Here is a 19,566-nt window from a genome sequence, read left to right on the forward strand (position 1 = left end):
GAACGCCCCGGGATCCCATATGGGCGCCGGTTCTAATCCCAGCGGCTCCACTTTCCATCCAACTCCCTGCTTGTGGCCTGAGAAAGCAGTCGAGGACGGCTCAAAGCTTTGGGATCCTGCACCTGCGTGGGAGACCAGAAGAGGCTCCTGGCCTCGGATTGGCTCAGCTCTGGCCGTTGAGGCCATTTGGGGAGTGAATCATTGGGCGCAAGATCTTCCTCTCTGTCTCTCCTCCTCTCTGCCTTTCCAATAAAAATTAAAAAATCTTAAAAAAAAAAAAAAAAGGGTGGTGCTGGCTGCACTCAGATGGAGAATGTTGCTGAGAGGGAAGAAGATCTGCTTGTGTTTGCTTGCTGGCAGCCCTGCATGGCAACTGCAGCTAAGCCTCGGGACCTTCTCTGTGGGGTTGGAGTGACAGCCACCTCTAACGGTAGCCAGAAGTAAGTAAACCAGCCGTAACCCTGGTGCTGGCATAATGGCTGGCCAACAACGGGTGACTTGGGCGAGTCAGCACACTTCCATCCCATTCTTCCCCAAGTCTTTCTCAACACCAAGACCTCAGGCTTGAGTCCCTCCAGCTCAGTGATTCAGTCTGTGATGAGTAACCAGAGGGACCAGCGAATGCACACTTCATTGTCTCTCCTGACTTCAAGCACAAAGCAGGTATGTGCCGTGGCAGCATCCCCTTTTCTCTTCTTTGGTGGCCCTTCCCATTAAAATTAGCTCCCTCCCCTATGAGTGAAATAAACGTATCATAGACATACTCCGCAGAGACTCCTAGATCAAAAACGGCCTTCGTCTGGAAAGCCTAGAAAATACCTCCAACACTTATTCCCTCTCCAAATCCAGGCCTGGAAGCTGAGGGTACAGCAACGACTCCACATGGACCTTTCCAGACTGCATCCTCTGATTCTTCCCACATCATAGTATAGGGGGCCTGGTCAGCGGCCAGTGCTTTTCCCAGCTCCTGAAGATTCATTTACTCGCAGGGACCTCTTTGGTGCAGAGAGCTCTCCAAAGCCACGTGAAGACCCGCCCTGCAGGTTTTATAACGACTGCAACCCCAACGGCCCAGTCATGAAAAGTAAATGATTTTAGAAGATAAGGGCACTTCATCGGTGAAAGCAGGGGACTGAGGAGAAGGGAAGGGCACATTTCCTGAACAAATGCCACAGCTCACCTCCCCACATGTGGCCAGCCCAGCTCTTCCTAGCTCAGAAGCAGCAGATCCAATTTCTTTGTGACAAATCCCAACTACTTTAAAGACTCATTTTGGAAGCAGGTTCCATGGCTAAGCTTCGGCCTGTAATGCCGGCATCCCATATGGGCGTCAGTTTGTATTCCAGCTACTCTGCTTCTGATCCAGCTCTCTGCCTAAGGCCTGGGACAGCAGCAGGGAATGGCTCAAGTCCTTGGGTCCCTGCACCTGCATGGGAGACTGGGAAGAAGCTTCTGGCTCCAGACTTCAAATGAGCTCAGCTCTGGCCATTGTTGCCATTTTGGGGGAGTGAATCAATGGATGGAAAACCTCGCTTTCTGTCCATCCTTTTCTTTCTGTACAGATATGCTTTTAAAATAAAAACAAAATAAACCTTTCAAAGAGGCAACCAGAGGGACCACCAATTTTTTTTTTTAAGATTTATTTATTTTTATTGGAAAGTCAGATACACAGAGAGGAGAGACAGAGAGGAAGATCTTCCGTCTGATGATTCACTCCCCAAGTGAGCACAGCAGCCGGTGCTATGCCGATCCGAAGCCAGGAGCCAGGAGCTCTTCCGGGTCTCCCACACGGGTACAGGGTCCCAAGGCTTTGGGCTGTCCTCGACTGCTTTCCCAGGCCACAAGCAGGGAGCTGGATGGTAAGTGGAGCTGCTGGGATTAGACTGGTGCCCATATGGGGTCCCGGGGCGTTCAAGGTGAGGACTGTAGCCTCCAGGCCACGCCGCCGGGACCAGCGATTTAATTGAGCCCAGCACGATGACTCAACTGGCTAATCCTCTATCTGCAGGTGCCTACATCCCATATGGACTCAGATTCATGCCTTGGTAGCCCCACTTCTCATACAGCTCCCTGCTTGTGGCCTGGGAAAGCAGCAGAGGATGGCTCAAAGCCTTGGGACCCTGCACTTGCGTGGGAGACCTGGAAGAAGCTCCTGGCTCTTGGCTTCAGATTGGCACAGTTCCAGTCGTTGTAACCATTTGGGGAGTTAACCAGCGGATAGAAGCGCTTTCTGACTATCGTTCTCTTCATAAATCTGTTCTACCTTCCCAATACTTTTTAAAGGTTCATTTTGAAATGTTTTAGAAGAAAGTGCTGGGGGGGTGAGGGGGCAGGCATTGGGTGATCGGTACAGCACTCAAGCTGTCCCTTGGGATGCAGTCCCTGTGGGAGTCTGTCCAGCTAGTCTGTCCTGCTAACACTCAGCTGGGAGGCACAGCATGACCGCCCAAGTACTGGGACTCCCGCCACCCACGCGGGAGACCCAGGCTCCAGCCTGCCTCAGTCCTGGCACACACGGGCGTTTGGGGAGTGAACAAGACAATGGAAATCTATTTGCACTTAATGGTTGCTCGATCTCTTGCTTCTCAAATTAAAAGAAAGTAAATTTTTAAAATGATTTAAAATAAACTGCTGGGAAATCGAAAGTCCGCAGTTCCCTTCTCTGAGCATTTACAGTTCTAATCCGGGGTGTCCTAGGTCGTCCTAGAGCCCCCTCTCCCCTCCACCGTGTCTTCTCCAGCTCCCAACTCCTGGTCTTAGCCGATCTCCCCCATCTACCGCGCCCAGAGCAGCGGAAGCCGCTCCCGGAGGACAGAGACACACTCCCCACCACCTCCTCCGGAACCCCGAGAGCCTGAGGGCGGGGATGAGGCCTGTCTGGGCCCCCAACTAACTAGAAAAGCAGGACTTGCCCTGAGGAATGAAGTGGTGAGGATGGCTGAAGGAGACAGCTGCCAGAAAAACTTGCCCTTTCAATGAGCCACAGAGGGAAAGGCTGGTGATAGGGGGCTTGGGGGAAGAGAGAGGGACGGTTGGGCCGCGGGGAGACACAGGCTGGCCACACCGTAGAGATGCGTGTGGTCTCCGCTGCGGAACCCCAGCATTCTAGTTTCTTTCAAAGCAGTTGATTTTTCAGGGGAGAGGCGCTGCGGACGTGGACGCCGGACACCGGTGGCCTCTACGCCTGAGGCCGGGTCCCTGCGCGGTAGGCAGGTAGCGCACTTCCCCGCCCCCGCCCCGCGGGGAGCCCCCCTTTCCACAGCCTGCCAGGCCGGCGCGGGAGCTCCGCCCCCCACGCACCCCGCGCTTTAAAAGCCGGTGCGCACCGCCCCGCCGCACCCCGCCTGCCCACCTCGCCAGTCCTCCGTCGCTTCGAGCGCAGCCGCTGATCCCGGCAACATGAACTTCGGTTCGGAGCACTACCTGTGCTCCGCCTCCTCCTACCGCAAGGTGTTCGGTGACGGCTCTCGCCTGTCGGCGCGCCTCTCCGGCAGCGGTGGCGCAGCAGGCAGTTTCCGCTCGCAGTCGTTGTCCCGCTGCAATGTGGCCTCCTCCTCGGGCGCCTGCTCCTCGGCCTCGTCGCTCGGCCTGGGCCTGGCCTACCGCCGGCTGCCACCGTCCGACGGCCTGGACCTGAGTCAGGCGGCGGCGCGAACCAACGAGTACAAGATCATCCGCACCAACGAGAAGGAGCAGCTGCAGGGGCTCAACGATCGCTTCGCCGTGTTCATCGAGAAGGTGCACCAGCTGGAGACGCAGAACCGTGCACTCGAGGCCGAGCTGGCCGCGCTGCGGCAGCGCCACGCCGAGCCGTCGCGCGTTGGCGAGCTCTTCCAGCGCGAGCTGCGCGAACTGCGCGCGCAGCTGGAGGAGGCGAGCTCGGCGCGCGCGCAGGCCTTGCTGGAGCGCGACGGCCTGGCCGAGGAGGTGCAGCGGCTGCGGGCCCGCTGCGAGGAGGAGAGCCGCGGGCGCGAAGGCGCCGAGCGCGCCCTCAAGGCGCAGCAGCGCGACGTGGACGGCGCCACGCTGGCCCGCCTGGACCTGGAGAAGAAGGTGGAGTCGCTGCTGGACGAGCTGGCCTTCGTGCGTCAGGTGCACGACGAGGAAGTGGCCGAGCTCTTGGCCACGCTGCAGGCGTCGTCACAGGCCGCGGCCGAGGTGGACGTGTCTGTGGCTAAACCCGATCTGAGCTCAGCGCTGAGGGAGATCCGCGCCCAGTATGAGTCCCTGGCCGCTAAGAATCTACAGTCAGCCGAGGAGTGGTACAAGTCCAAGTTCGCCAACCTGAACGAGCAGGCGGCGCGCAGCACCGAGGCTATCCGCGCCAGCCGCGAGGAGATCCACGAGTACCGGCGCCAGCTGCAGGCACGCACCATCGAGATCGAGGGCCTGCGCGGGGCCAACGAGTCTTTGGAGAGGCAGATCCTAGAACTGGAGGAGCGGCACACAGCCGAGGTGGCCGGCTACCAGGTAAGAGCTGGGCCCTGCAGGGGGAGGAGCGTTTAGTCCTCTCCTGCGCTCCCTGAAAACGAGCTTTAGCGACCCAGAGGAGGGTCAAGGAGAGAGGAGCCCAGATTGGACGTGGCCTAGAAGCCACCCCTTGTTTATGTCCCTGTCCGAGTGCCTCTAACAAAGAAGCCTTTAAACTTTGAAGTTCCAGAGTCTACGTTTCTTTGTTAGCATGTGAGCGCGCGTGCGCGCGCCGGCGACCTGCGGGACAGTCCCCGCCCGATGGAGCCGGGGGACAGCCTCTCCACGGTTCGCCTGCTTGACTTGCCCTGGAATTGATATTTATGGGATGCGTTCTGCCTCAGAGTTGATGAAAGAATGGACTGAGAAAGTCCTATCCCATTTTCTTGATTTATTTTTGCCCTTAAAGAAGTCTAGATTGGAAGCAGGGGAGCTGAGCGGTAACAGCCACCCTGCTGAACCTATTGACGTTTAAAAAAAAAAAAAAAAAAAGGCAGCACTCAGGAAGCCAGAATAGCTGGGGAGCTGTCCGTGGTGCTGATCTGTAGTTCTGTCTGGGAAAGGCTGTCTGGTCTCACGTCCTAGTTAGAACTCTCTAGGCCGATTACTGTTTTGAACCTTTTATCTGCGATACCAATACTTCAGTCTTGGCTACCTGCAATTAAAAGTCACCTCGTGGGCAGCATCAGTTTTCATTTTCATGGATGGCTTAGCACCTAACAAAAACCACTCAATCTACTCAGCAGCTGTGAGGTCCTACTTGAAAATTCCCATTTCCTTAACATTTTTTTTTTCTATTCTAAATGCATGTGATAAATCACACAGATGATTTCTTTGTTACAGGCTACTTTTTTTCCATGTCCTTCTCTACCCCCTAGGCTTCCTACATTCTAAGGTAATGATTGGCTCTTTCCTTGCAACAAAGGCCAGCATCTCATCAGTTTTCCTGGATATTCTTGGTTTATAATCACAATGTGCAGGACACAGGAAATAGGATGAATTAAAAGTGTAGAAAATAATCAAAATCATGTGGCTTGGTCTTGAGGTGCAATAAAAGGTTTTTTTTAATAAAATGCCAATAATTCAGAAACTTGAAATATTCCAGTTAGGATTGAAGTTTACATCTCTTGAAGTTAATTAGGATAGGGAACGTTAACAACATAAAAATAAGAAAGGAGGGAAATCTCAAAAGTACTATTTTGTAAGGTGCTAAATAATTATTATCAACATGCAAATATTTGTTCCTTACAAATTATTATTTTTTTTAATAAATAAGGAGGGCCTGCTTGGATTACTTGCTTTAGTTAGCTTGATATTACAGAATTATTCAAATAAGCATTCTTATTCTTCAACATCTATAACTTGAACTTCCCACTGTGTGGTCTCACCCATGGATGGCCTGAAATAACCACTTTTGGTTGAGACTTCATGTTCTCTTCTAGAAACCTTAGAAGTTGAGCTTGGTGGCCTTCTGAAAAGCCAGCCCAATATTTCCACAAAAAGAACTTGACCAGAACTGCCAGCCGAACTGGGCTTTGCCATGTCCTCTGTTGGCTGTCATAGTCTCTGCTTTGTAAGAGGGAGGGACGTTATCTGCCTTGTAAAAGGCTTTCAGGGTTATTCAATAGTGGGGTCCGCAGGAAACAGACAACACAACAGAAACTGCGGCAGCTGCAGCTCTGCAGTGCTGCCCCCATCAGCTTGGGCCTCCAGAGCCCCGGTGGACCTGCTGATGGGCGTGGAAGAGAAGGTCAGACGAAGCTATTTCCTACCCTCCCATGGGACCAAAGCTGAGGTGGGGCTCACAGCCCTGCTCTTGTCATGAAGCCTCAGCCACATCCTCTGGCTTGTCCTAACAATCCCACACTGGCCTGAGGCGCGGCCATTGTTTTCCTGCCCTCTCCCTGCTCCCTCTGCCCCTCCCCCCTCACTGCAGTGTTGGCAGGCTATTCTTTTTTGCCGCAGAGGTTAGAGTAGGGCCTGTCTTCCTGTGCAAGTGGCAGCCTCTAAGAGACACGGGGAAAACCCACCCTATTAAAGCCACATTGTCCCTGCCTGCAGGGAACTGATGGCCTATTTGAGGGTAGAAAGCTGATGACACTTTTTGGAAGGGCAAAAAATGATTCAAGGTGACATGGCTAAGTACATGATAGTGTATGGCAGAGTCTGAAAAGGTTAGAAAGAGCTAGGGTAATTGTCTTCAAAAACCAAGTGCAGCTGCCTACTGCTTCAAAAGCGGAAGGCTCCTCCATGTATGACACAGGGAGATTCTGGTCCCTGCATAGCTGCCGCCCACTCTTGGCGCTCCATTTGTAAGCTGTCTCAGGACATTCCTGGAGGGTCCTCAGGGTGCCACGCCTGTACCCCAGTAGGTCTTGGAAAGCCTCAGCTTTCCATGAAAGACCTTGCTAAACAATCCCAAGATCACTGCTGCTTCATGCCCTCCAGGGAGCTGAGCCAAGTCTGCCCTCCTCTCTCTAATTTGAGATTGGAGTACAGCCTAATTAAATAGCAGGCAGGCTCTGGCCCCTTGGAGACTGGAGGAGGCAGTGGCTGCGTATAAATCTATAACTTGATAGATCCATTTCTGAAATTAGAACCCAAGACAAAAGCTACAGTTAGTCTTTAAAAGGCCAAAGCTGTCCCACGAGGTCTTTGTCCTTGTCTGTCTCACTGCATTACAGTCATCTGGCCTACCACCATAGGCTCCTTTTCAGAATTAAACTAGTGGTTCCTAAAACAAGTGATAAATGGGATTATAGTAGTTTACTATAAGAAGCAGCAGCTTTATAGAGACACACATATATAAAATGAATGATTTTAGAATTTGGTGGAGGGAAAAATAAAAAAAGGTGGAGAAAAGTGAAGAGAGCACACCCAGTGCTCTGTGCAGGCGGGCCAGGTATGAACCTCTCTCCCCACCAACACTGGTTCTCTGGCCCCTTTCTACAAGTCAGCTATTGCTTGTGGACAGAGGGTCTCCCAACAGGCTTGAAACCCAAGGCTGTGGTTCCCCTTCTGCCCAGCAGATGCTAGTGTGGCGAAGCCTTCTCCTAGTCCTGGTCCACCTGCTTCAGCCTCGAGCAAGCTGTGTAGCACTTGTCTCAGCTATTCCAGGAGAGACCCAAGCTTAGAGCAGGGGGGTGCGGAGTGGGGGGGAGGTCCTTCGGGCGGTGCCTGCAGCAGCTGCGTGGTTGGGGGAGGGGACAGAATGCAGCGAGCTCGGCTCAGCTTGCGAGCTGGAGGCCATCTTGGGCAGGGCTTTTGAAGGGCGACACAAGGCAGAGCCTAGGGTGGGGAGGAGAGTGCAGACAAAGAGGTGGTCAGCAGCCAGCACAATCCCTTCCAGAGGCAGCAACCTTGCACTTTCTGTGGACGCGGATCCATAAGGTAGACACATGAAATGTGTTAAATGAAGTTCACGGCAATCTCATGCATCTAGAACGCTGCTTAGATAATACAGCAGTGAAACAAAAATACCTGTTTAGAACAGGACCTTGTTGAGCCTGGCGCGGTAGCCTAGTGGCTAAAGTTCTTGCCTTGCATGCGCCAGGATCCCATATGGGTGCCAGTTCTAATCCCAACAGCCCCGCTTCCCATCCAGCTCCCTACCCGTGGCCTGGGAAAGCAGTTGAGAATGGCTCAAAGCCTTGGGATCCTGCACCAGCATGGGAGACCCAGAAGAGGCTCCAGGTTCCTGGTTTGGGGTCGGCGCAGCTCCGGCCATTGTGGCCGCTTGGAGAGTGAATCAGTGGACGGAAGATCTTCCTGTCTCTCTCCTCCTTTCTATATATATGACATTCTAATAAAAATAAAATAAATCTAGAAAAGAAAGAAAGAAAAGGACTTTTGTCCATCTGCAGAGGAGACAAAACGTCTAGATTAGGAAGATGGGCCTAGCCAAGTCGTTCTTACTTGACCTAATTCTCAAATGCATTGTTACTGGGGTCTCAGAGCTGCTTTAAGATACAGAAGGGGATGCCCTGGAGTCAGCCATTGTTGAGGAAGGGGAGCAGGTGAGCAGTAGCACTTAGACCTTGCTGAGAGAACCTCAAGGGGCCTCAGCGATGAAAGACATCACCAAATGACAGAAAACTCACGGACTGTGACGAGCCCCAATTGCTCAAAACAAGAAAAATGGTTGTATTATACCACTGTGAGCGCAAGATTTTTACGCAAAATTGTTACAGTCTTAAAATCTGATTCTTTTAGGGATATCCTTCCAACTAGCCAATATTAAAGTGTTACTATATGTTAGCAGTGTGTAATCTTAATTTCTTAATTATCTGAGGTGTTGTGGGAAAGGTCTCATAATTTGTCCCTAGCCTTAACCAGTCACATGGCATGTTATTAATAATAAAAAACAAAATTACCCAGTGCTTCCTGTCTGCCATAGGGATCTTTTCTTCTTCTTCTTCTTCTTCTTCTTCTTTTTTTTTTAAGATTTATTTATTTTTTTATTGGAAAGTCAGATATACAGAGAGGAAGATCTTCTGTCTCCTGAATCACTCCCCAAATGTCCACGATGGCCAGAGCTGTGCCGATCTGAAGCTGGGAGCCCGGAGCCTCTTCTGGGTCTCCCACACAGGTGCAGGATCCCAAGACTTTGAGCCATTCTCAACTGCTTTCCTAAGCCACAGATAGGGAACTGGGTGGGAAGTGGGGCTGTTGGGATTAGAACTGGAACCTGTATGGGATTCCAGTGCTTGAAAGGCAAGGACTTTAGCTGCTAGGCTACCGTGCCAGGCCCTATCATACTGTGCTAATGACTATTACCTCACTTAATAGATTATAGACCCATCGTATACTAACATAAGGGACTTGAAAGTGGAATCCTAATTTGAAGATCTTAGAACACCTAAGAAGAGAATAAACATGATTTTCCATATGCAGAAATGTGAAGGTTGAAAAAATTAAAATGCAGAAAACTGATACAGTGGGTGTTGGTAGCGGAGCAAAGCCTGCAACCCCAGCCTTATGAAGTCTGCTCCTCCTGAAGCCTTTCTCCTGCAGCTTTGCAGAGGATCGCATTTCCCCCTCCCCCCTCTCATCCCAGAATCCTTTCCCCCTTACCAAAGTAAAATTCCCTTTACCAGAATGCACTCTTAGTATACTTGCTCCATAGTTTGACCTCAAATATCAGCCATCAAGTAAAATTTCTTGATAAAAGTTCTTTTAAACCCCATTGACCTTTTAACGCTTTGAAATAATTACATCGGTGAAGGCTGGAGTTGTGGTGTAGCAAGTAATGATGCTGGCAACCCATATGGGTGCCAATTCCTCCCCCTGCTCTCCACTTCCAATCCAGCTCCCTGCTAATGGTCTTGGAAAATCAGCAGAGAATAGCCAAAGTGTTGGGCTCCCTGGCACCCACATGGGATATCTGAATGAAGCTCCTGGCTCCTGGCTTCGGTATGGCCATGCCTGACTGCTGAGTACATCTGGGGAGTGAACTAACACTTGGAAGCACTCTCTCTCGCTCTCTCCAAGTCTTACTTTCAAATAAATATACTTAAAAAAAATTGTTGTACCATTTTCCACTGTGATACATAGTGTTCCCACTGGCTCTCATTCTTTGACTCCATCAGTCAACAGAAACTCTCCTTCACAGTATTACTGTCAATATTTATAGAACAGGTAGGTGGCATTGATTTCAATTCTTTCTGCAAATTCTCTAGGTTATAAGTTTCCACCCCAGAATGTTTCAACCCTGCCTTTTCCCATTGCCTCCTCATCCCCACCCACGGGGAACCACAGGGCCCAACAGCACTTACTTTCTTAAGGTTTCTCATGTTTATCTGCAGCACTTGCTCTTTATGTCTACAATGTTGCAATTCAATTATATGGGCTATTTACTCACAGATTTTCAGGTCTTAAATTTACATAACATCATTCATTCAATCAATGATTATTAATCTTGAATGACAAAGAGTCAGCCATATAAGGCATAATAGGCAGCAGAAATAGCTGACTTAAAGAGCCAGGACAGCAATGATTTTGGTTGGTTTTTTTTTTTTTTCCAAGGCATAAGAAAGGCTGTCAGGGTGGCTGAAACACATTGAACAAGGGAGGGAGATGCTAAAACAGAGCTGCTGCAGTTTTCAGCAGCTTAGTAACAGCATCTGTTTGGTTTTTTTTAGAAGACCCTCCTGCCCAAAGATCACACATTTTTTTCTTATTTTTTTAAAGATTTATTTATTTTATTATGAAGTCAGATATATAGAGAGGAGGAGAGATAGAGAAGATGATTTTCTGTCCGATGATTCACTCCCCAAGTGACCGCAATGGCCGGTGCTGTGCCGATCCAGAGCCAGGAGTCAGGAACCTCTTCCGGGTCTCCCACACAGGTGCAGGGTCCCAATGCATTGGGCCGTCCTCAACTGCTTTCCCAGGCCACAAGCAGGGAGCTGGATAGGAAGTGGAGCTGCTGGGATTAGAATCAGCGCCCATATGGGATCCCGGGGCCCATTCAAGGTGAGGACCTTAATCATTTTGCTATTGCGCTGGGCCCAAGATCACACATTTTAAGTGTGTGCTGTCTCTTGCATGGTATGGCTTGCACCCAAAAGCATCTGAAATGCAACTATTACACAAGCCTAATTTCCTTTTTTTTAGAAAAGGTTATTGTCTCAGGATGTCATTAGATTCTTCTGCCTCCTCCTGCCATAAAAAGTCCCTTCCAGTTAATGACAGAGAAGCAGAGCTTTGGAAAGCCTCAACAGGGATGGCAGTGGAGCTGGCACGCAGCTTTTCTGAGCAGTCCACCATTTCGATTTTTTGTTTTATTTTTATTTCATAGCCTTCATTATTATTATTATTATCATTTTATGATACAGTTCCATAGGCCCTGGGATATCCCACACCCCCTCCCCAATTTCCTCCCCCGTCACTGAGTTCCCCTATATTATTACTATACTATAGTTCTTTATAAACAGTCATATGTCCATCATTGCGGGCATGGACAATGGCAGAGTCCAGTTTCCTATTGTCAAGTTTCATTGAGAGTCCATTTTTGGTCTGGATATGACACATCTGGATATGACAATTTCCATTACAATTACTATACATCCCCTTAAATGAAAAATCACAATATAAAATCAGCAACAGGAAGAAAAATAGAAATTTACAATGCCACGAAGTTAAAGAACATGCTACTAGATATGATAGTCTTCATTACAATTACTATAAATCCCCTTAAATGAAAAGCCACAAAACAAAAACAGGAAGAAAAATAGAAATTAACAATGCCATGAAGTTAAATAACATGCTGCTGAATGACTAATGTGTCACTGAAGAAAATCAAGAACCTTCTTGAAGAAAATGGTGCTACTGTATGATCTATTTGAAGTGATTAAACTTAAAAAAAAAATCAAAATCCATGAGATACAGTTTCTGCTAATCTTTGTTGGTGAGATATGTCTCCTGTAGGCAATAAATAGATTTTTTTTTTTAATTTTAAATCCAGTTCACATTGTGGGTCGCTCCAACTAGGCTACAGCTCCCACTGGTCCATGCGAGGGCTGAGTGCGTGCTGGGCAGAATCAGGCTGGACTGGAACAGACATTGAGTGGAAGACGGGGCTGGAAACAGAACTGACTTAACAATTGCAACCACCAGCTGACCGGGGTGATAGACTGTACCAGGCCCCGTACTTGCAAGGACCTGGTCTGGGTTCACCTCAATCGAACTGCTGGACTCAGATCCCTAACCATGAAAAGACAGGACAAAACATATCAACCAACCACCCCAGCCATAAGTTGGCAGTGAAAAACAGGTCAAACGGAGACTCCAAGATGGACCACGTCAACCAGTGGATTCTGCAGCGATTTCTTTGTGCTTGGAATGGCGAGATTGGCAGCAGTTCACAACTGTTGAACCATCAAAACGACCCGAGCAAGACCCTTGGTGCACGCCCCACATCGGGGACCCAGGATAGGTGGGAGACTGGGTGGGGCCTCTCTCTTTACCTCTCCCTTTACCTCAGATATAGGAAAAAAAAAATGTGGAAATGATAGTCTTACCCACTTTCCTGTAGCCCTTGAACCCTTGTGCCCCAATTAACTATGCAAAGATTGTCAAAAACAAAATTTAAAAAAATGGAAAAAAAATCCAGTTAACTAATCTATGACATTTGATTGATGAGTTTAACCCATTTACAGTGTGAATATGAATGGGTAGTAATTTGGTCCTGTCATTTTAGCAATGGGTTGTTCACTGATTTAGTCTTCTTGTTGTTATTTTACTGGGATGTTCTTCACATTTGACTTTTCTCTGCCAAGAGAAGTATCATTTGTAGGGCAGGTTTGGAAGAGGCAAATTCTTTTAACTTTTCTTTACTGTGGAAGAATTTTATTTCATTTTCAAAGACAAAAGAAAGCTTTGCTGGATATGTTATCCTAGGCCAACAATTTTTTCCTTTTAGAATCTGAAATATGTCATTCCATTCTCTTCTGGCCTGTAGAGTTTCCTGTAAGAAGTCTCCTGTGAGTTTAATTGGCATTCCTTTATATGTCAATTGATTTTTTTCACGTGCACATTTAAGGACCTTTTCCTTATGTTCCATTGAAGAGAGCTTGATGATCATGTGTCTTGGTGAAGCTCGCTTTTGATCAAACCTGTTGGGAGTTCTGTGCCCCTCCTGGATGTTGTTTCCCAATTCTTTCCATAGATTAGGGAAATTTTCGCTTATTATTTCATTGAATAAACCCTTAATCCCAGTTTCTCTTCCTGAACCTTCTGGGACTCCCATAACTCTTATATTTGGCCTCTTAATAGTGTCTTTCAATCCTTGAATACTTTTTTTGGCCTGATCCAGCTCTGCTTCCAGCTTTTTGTTTACTTCCCCCTGGTGACAGGAAATATCTTCTAATTTTGAGATTCTTTCTTCTGCCTCCTTCATTCTACTTTGGAGACTCTCCATTGTACTTTTAGTTTGCTCCACTGTATTCTTCATTTCTGATATATCAACTTTCATGTGCTTCACTGCTGTTATTTGCTGTGTAACATATTCCTTGAATTCCTTGAATGCCTGCTTCATGTGCTTCTCATTATTGATAAGCTTTATAACAAGTATTTTTTTTTTTTTAAAGCTTTGGGCCGTCCTCGTCTGCTTTCCCAGGCCACAAGCAGGGAGCTGGATGGGAAGCGGAGCCGCCGGGACCAGAACTGGCGCCCATATGGGATCCCGGGGCGCCCAAGGCGAGGACTTTAGCCACTAGGCCACGCCGCCGGGCCCTATAACAAGTATTTTAAATTCTGTATCCTCCATTTTCTCGATGTCTTCCTCAGTAAACTCTGAGGTTGGCAAAGGGTTTTGCTGCTTTGCAGGGGAGTCTTCAGTAATATTCTTTGTGCCACTGTCTCTTTTGCTCTTGGTCATTGTACTTCTGATTATCAAACTCTTCTTGGGGCAGGTTTCTAAGCTGTGTCACCCACAGGTCTACAGTTCAATTTTACTTCTTGCAGTTGGTACCTGGTACTTTCTTTGCAGCCACTTGTGCCAAACCTCCAGCAAGTTCCAGGTCTGGGTTCTTCTTATGTTAGACTTCCACCATAATCTCTGCAGCCCCAACTCCTGACTCACCACTCTCCACCTCCTGTGATACCCTGCTGAAACTGCACCGTTGTCTGTACAACCTTTCTGCTACTTCCAGTTGAAGCAGTTCCCAGGATTAGGGAGACACCAGGTATCCTATACAGCTAAGTTGTTGGTACTGATCTTTTTTTTTTGTTTGTTTTTTTTTAAAGATTTATTCAGTTTATTACAAAGTCAGATATACAGAGAAGAGACAGAAAGAAAGATCTTCCGTCCAATGATTCACTCCCCAAGTGAGCCGCAATGGGTCGGTGCGCGCTGATCCGAAGCCTCGGAAGCCGGGAACCTGGAACCTCCTCTGGGTCTCCCACGCGGGCGCAGGGTCCCAATGCACTGGGCCGTCCTCTCCTGCTTTCCCAGGCCACAGGCAGGGAGCTGGATGGGAAGTGGAGCTGCCGGGATTAGAACCGGCGCCCATATGGGATCCCAGGGCGTTCAAGGTGAGGACTTTAGCCACTGAGCCACGCCGCCGGGCCCTTGGTACTGATCTTGCAGGAACCTGTTGGCCGTTAGGTCTGAGGGCCACATGGATCTATTTTGACCTGTACAATGCCAAAGTCAGTATTAATTTCCTGTTGGACCACTGCAATCCACTGAGCTCTGCGAGTTTGCTCCCAGCACAGCACATGTGCAGCTCACTGTTGTCCCTGCAGTCTTAAAGTTTTTCACACCATACAAAATGGCACCCGATTCGGCTGTAGAGGGTATACTGGGTTGTTAAATTGACCCTGTTCCCCACACTGCCCATCTGGGACCTGCTGCTCTGTCTGCTTTTGGTCAAATCAAACAGATCAGCAGGACGGGCAGTACTTGGAGTTGAACTTCTGAGGTAAACATCCCTCCCCACCTTGCTGCTGGTGGAGTTCCTGCTGCCGGTAGAGTTTAGATCGTGGCTTGCTGAATGCCGCTGGGGTATCAGTCACTGCAACACCACAGGGTTGTGTCTGCTGCTTTCCTGTGTCTATCAGTGAATGTGTTCAAAGATACAGGATTGTAAGGATGTGGTTATGGTCATCCTAGGACGCTGCCCAAAGTTAGCCAGGAGCTTTCGTGAGCCGAAAACACCAGACGCAACGAGGTATCTTAGGAGGTTTATTCCAACAGCGAAAGAACGGGTTGGAGGTGGTGGGAGATCACCGGGAACAAAGGGAATGATGAGTTAGCAGGGAGGCCAGAAGGAATAGAGAGCACTGTCTTGATTTTGAATGGAAGCTCCTGACCTGAGGCTTTAGGCTTCAGAAAGGACACCAACAGTGGAGTTCTTCAACATCAGTACAGCAAGGATGGACAGTCAGCAAGCATAAGAAAATCCTCCTCCAGGGAGCAGGTGAGACCACGTGCCCCAGGATAGACATTCCCAGCCCTTGTGTGTGCTGGAATCACCCAGGAACCCTTACGGAAAACTGTAAGGATGGGATCCCTGCCCTCTCCGCCCCCCGAATGACTCAGAGCTGACCTAGTGGATAGGCTTGGACGTAAATATTACCTTAGTTCCCTGGGCGGCTTTGATGTGTAGTCACGGTTGAGAATCCCTGCCTTGTGGACATCTCAGTGAATCTCAGCTTATGTGATCTAAATGTTTCTGGTATGCCATTTTTTTTCAGGATAGCATTGGGCAGCTGGAGAATGATCTGAGGAACACCAAGAGTGAGATGGCACGTCACCTTCGGGAATACCAGGATTTGCTCAATGTCAAAATGGCACTTGACATTGAGATAGCAGCTTACAGGTATTTCAAAGGGCATAGTTTCCTAGGGCAGTATTACCCAAATAAGTGGTTCTAGGCTTTTTTAAAAATTTATTTTTATTATTATTTCATTTTATGACACAGTTCCGTAGGCTCTGGGATTCTCCCAAACCTGGCTGGTTCTAGGCTTCTTGACTCTGACCAGTGAGACAGGATGAGGAAAGAAATCACGGGCCCTTTGCAGAGGAGCTGACCCCTCCACCTGTGCCACCATACTCATCTTGGGATGGCCATATACCTCTCCCTGAGCTAAGGGGATAATGTGAACATATTGAGGTTGAAACCAATGCCCACTGAACTCTATAAATAATAGTGTTTACACAAATTAAGAAGTTCTGCAAAATGAGATTTGCCCCTAAATTCCTATTTTCCATTTTTAAAAAGTAGTAACATTAGTTATTTTTTTTCTGAATGCCTGCTAAACAAATATTTTACTTTTGAAAATTTTTCTGAGTTCAGGTTAACTACCCGCTGTGTGATTTGCTCAAAGGCACTGTGGATCAGTGGGTTAAACTACTACTCAAGATCCTGGCATCCTATGCTACAGTGCCTGGGATGGATGTGGCCTCTGCTTCCAAGCCAGGTTCCTGCTAGTGTATCTGGGAGGCAGCAGATGAGGGCTGAGGTTTGTGAGTCTCTGGCACTCACATGGTAAACCCAAATGGAGTTACCAGCCTCAGCTGCTCTGGGCACTTGGGGAGTGAACCAGCAGATAATGATCTCTCCCTCTTCCCCGCCTCACCCATCTCTGCCACTCTTTCAAATAATTTTCTTAAAATGAGAACTTCAAAAGACATAGTGCTGATACATAGCAGAGCTCAGAATGAAACCCAAACGTGTCTATAGATGTTTTTCTTTTCTTTACACTGTGCATGCTACTTCAGAACAAAGCTCCAGAGTACATACTTTTCAAGTGAAGCCACTCCTTCACGGTGTCCTTTAGGCCAGACTGGGAAGAGGCTGGACCCTGAAGTAGTGTCATTCACTGGTGTTGGTTACTGCCAGGTCCCTTCCCTCTGTAGCCTTGTACCTGAGAAAACTACAAAATCACAAGTTCAGGCCAAATTAGGCAGTCACTCCTTCCTTTGCGGACTCTCACCTCCTTCTCAGTTCTAGTTAAGGTGTTCTTGAGGAAAATGACATCTCCCAGAGCTTTGCAGGCTTTAGTAGCCAAAAACGGGTGTGGTATGTCACAGGTGGCACACATACACACACTCATCTACAACTCTTAAGCCTCGTAATTACATATTTATTGTTCTGAACCTCATTAAGAATCTGCACTACCTTTTGAAATCTGCCTAAAATGAAGAACAACCAAAGTTTGTTTAAGTTGTATGTTGATTTCCTGAGAGTTTTTTCTGTGTTGGATTTACAGGAAACTGCTGGAAGGTGAAGAGACACGTTTTAGCACCAGTGGATTGAGCATTTCAGGGCTGAATCCGCTTCCTAATCCAAGTTATCTGCCCCCGCCTAGAATCCTCAGTTCCACAACCTCCAAAGTCTCATCCTATGGGCTGTCACTTAAAAAAGAGGAGGAGGAGGAGGCGGAGGCAGCAGCTAAGGCAGCCCCCAAGAAAACCTCCCAGGTAGGAGAAAGTTTTGAAGAAATCCTGGAGGAGACGGTAACATCGACTAAGAAAACGGAGAAATCGAATATAGAAGAAAGCACCATTTCAAGCCAAAAAATATAATGCTGCTTAAAAAAAAAAAATCATGCTTAAGAGGGAATAATATACATTTGACTTGTTAAACAGCCTATTCCTGATCGTAACACCTGTCACCACTACAAAATGTCTTCAAGGCTTCAATCCCACACTTAGGACAGTATATTTCTCTAGTAAGAAAATCACCTGATAGGTTGGAGTGAACCGCAGTCCTGGAGCAATCACAGGAATGTTATCTAAGAACACAGCTTTCTCACTTCAAGTTTAGGCTTCACAGCGATAGATGACTCAGGTGCACAGGAAGTACAAACTAAGGTGCTAAATCTGATCATCATCATTTGCTGTGAACTGTACTAAAGCCTACATTCACTAACTGTACCCAGCTGTTATCCCACTCTGTAATCTTATTCTAGGGACCTAAAACATAAGCTCACTGCCAATGACAAGCCCATGGTCCACACCCAGTTCCACCAACAGAACTGAGTCACAATGATAGGTGTTTGTTTAATGGATATTTTCCATCCACCCCAGAATCTGCCCATCTGCTCTTCCGTCCATGAAAATTAACAGTCTCATGTACTATTCTTCCCTTTTAAACACATTTGAGAAGTTCTTCTCCAGAGAACTTAACCCCTTTAGCTCTCTTTGCTCATGGGTAAAATTAGACGCATGTTATGCTATGATTCGTGTAATGATCTACCCCTGCCCATCTCATGTCCTTCCAATTGTGTAGGTTAAGAAAAATGGCAGTGATGAATTTTAAGGGTTCCCCAACAAATAATGAAAAAGATCCCTAGATTTTAGTCTTTCACCTTAATCTAAAGCCATTAATCAGGGGGAAAAAACAAACACCTCACAAGGATGTAGTGTTTCACCTTGCCTTTAGAAGCAGCACACTAATTATCCCAAGCTGTGATTAAGCTGACCTTAGTTAGTAGTGTAAGCTAGAAGAGGTATGAGTGTTTCCGTGGACAGTAAAGGCCAGGGTCTCATCTGTGTCGGTTCCTTCGTGGTGATGTAGAATTAGCTTTTTCATGCCTTCACAGTTAGAACCTACGTTCCCTACCTCTCCACTTCCCCCTACTAGTCTAGGTCCTAAAGAAGCCTAGATTTCCCTCCTCTATGCCTTTAAGAGTGCTCTGTGTAAGGTTATTTTATCACCAGGACAAAATGCTACTGCCCAAGAGAAAAAGAACCCACTTCTGGTGAGTCAACACCACCAGCAAATATAAAAAAGACATCTGTTTTCTGAAAGCATCTTCCCCGACACTGTCGCCATTGCTGCATGCTTGACAAGGTCGCCCCTAGCTGCTGGAGGTGAAAAAGCCTGCTCTGCCCCACCCAAAGAGGGGGACAGTGACAGCCTGCCATGGGCTCAGCTGTGTAGCCTCCGCCTTGCCAGGACTTCCATATGTGCCAACTGTGAAACAGGATTTGTTCCCTCTGTGCCACATTTCCACCAAGAGCTTTGTGGTGATAAGGACACGATGCTTTCAATGACCTTTCTTCTCCCAGCACACGCTTTCAATAGTTGAAGAAACTTGATACTCTTCTACATTTCCTTTCCCTTAGCCCATCCCTGTCTTTTTCCCTCACTTACTGTTAAGACAATTAGTGAAATAAAAAAAATTAAAAGCCACACAAATCTCACCAACATAGTTCATGTTTTGTGGTTTCTGTAGTGCTTCTTATGTTGTTGTTCAGAGAACCCACAGGGCTCTAATTTTTATTTCACAGGCATGAAGGAGCATCTCACAGAGCTGATCAGTTAATGAAGTCAGAACATTAAGTAATGTGAATAATCTGAATGCTAAGGCAGGGAAACAACTGTGTAAGAGGGCAAGGCGAGGAGTCTGACTGTAGGAAGGCATACTGGTGATTTCCAAGAACACATTCACGTTCAATGAGATCTCGGGCATCCTGAGCCCGACCTGCTGAGAATAACATGTTTCAGACACTACCACACAGTAAACAGATGTATCCCATGTAAACATCACAGATGCTGTTCTTTAGGAAGAATATTTACATTTGCACTTCACAAATGAAGAGCTAGAACCTCGAAGTCACATGGCTGAGACCTTTGTCTAAAG

The 19,566-nt window shown here is 47.7% G+C and overlaps 1 protein-coding gene across 1 annotated transcript; it reads left to right on the forward strand.

Annotated features, from left to right (window-relative positions):
• The first annotated feature begins 3,383 nt into the window (after positions 1 to 3,383).
• Positions 3,384 to 19,096, forward strand: INA (internexin neuronal intermediate filament protein alpha). Its single transcript, XM_004579889.4, has 3 exons — positions 3,384 to 4,470; positions 15,670 to 15,794; positions 17,188 to 19,096. Exons 1-3 carry the CDS (start codon positions 3,400 to 3,402, stop codon positions 17,501 to 17,503), a joined length of 1,512 nt encoding a protein of 503 aa, XP_004579946.1. The 5' UTR covers positions 3,384 to 3,399; the 3' UTR covers positions 17,504 to 19,096.
• Positions 19,097 to 19,566: the final 470 nt, after the last annotated feature.

The sequence above is a fragment of the Ochotona princeps genome, chromosome 13 (assembly GCF_030435755.1).
Source record: "Ochotona princeps isolate mOchPri1 chromosome 13, mOchPri1.hap1, whole genome shotgun sequence".
NCBI classification, from domain to species: Eukaryota; Metazoa; Chordata; class Mammalia; order Lagomorpha; family Ochotonidae; genus Ochotona; species Ochotona princeps.

Excerpts from the sequence above, each read along its gene's own strand:
- INA (XM_004579889.4), top strand. The coding sequence starts at position 3,400 with ATGAACTTCGGTTCGGAGCACTACCTGTGCTCCGCCTCCTCCTACCGC. Across the intron at positions 4,471-15,669 it reads CCGAGGTGGCCGGCTACCAG|GATAGCATTGGGCAGCTGGA; the intron begins GTAAGAGCTGGG and ends ATTTTTTTTCAG. Across the intron at positions 15,795-17,187 it reads ATTGAGATAGCAGCTTACAG|GAAACTGCTGGAAGGTGAAG; the intron begins GTATTTCAAAGG and ends TTGGATTTACAG.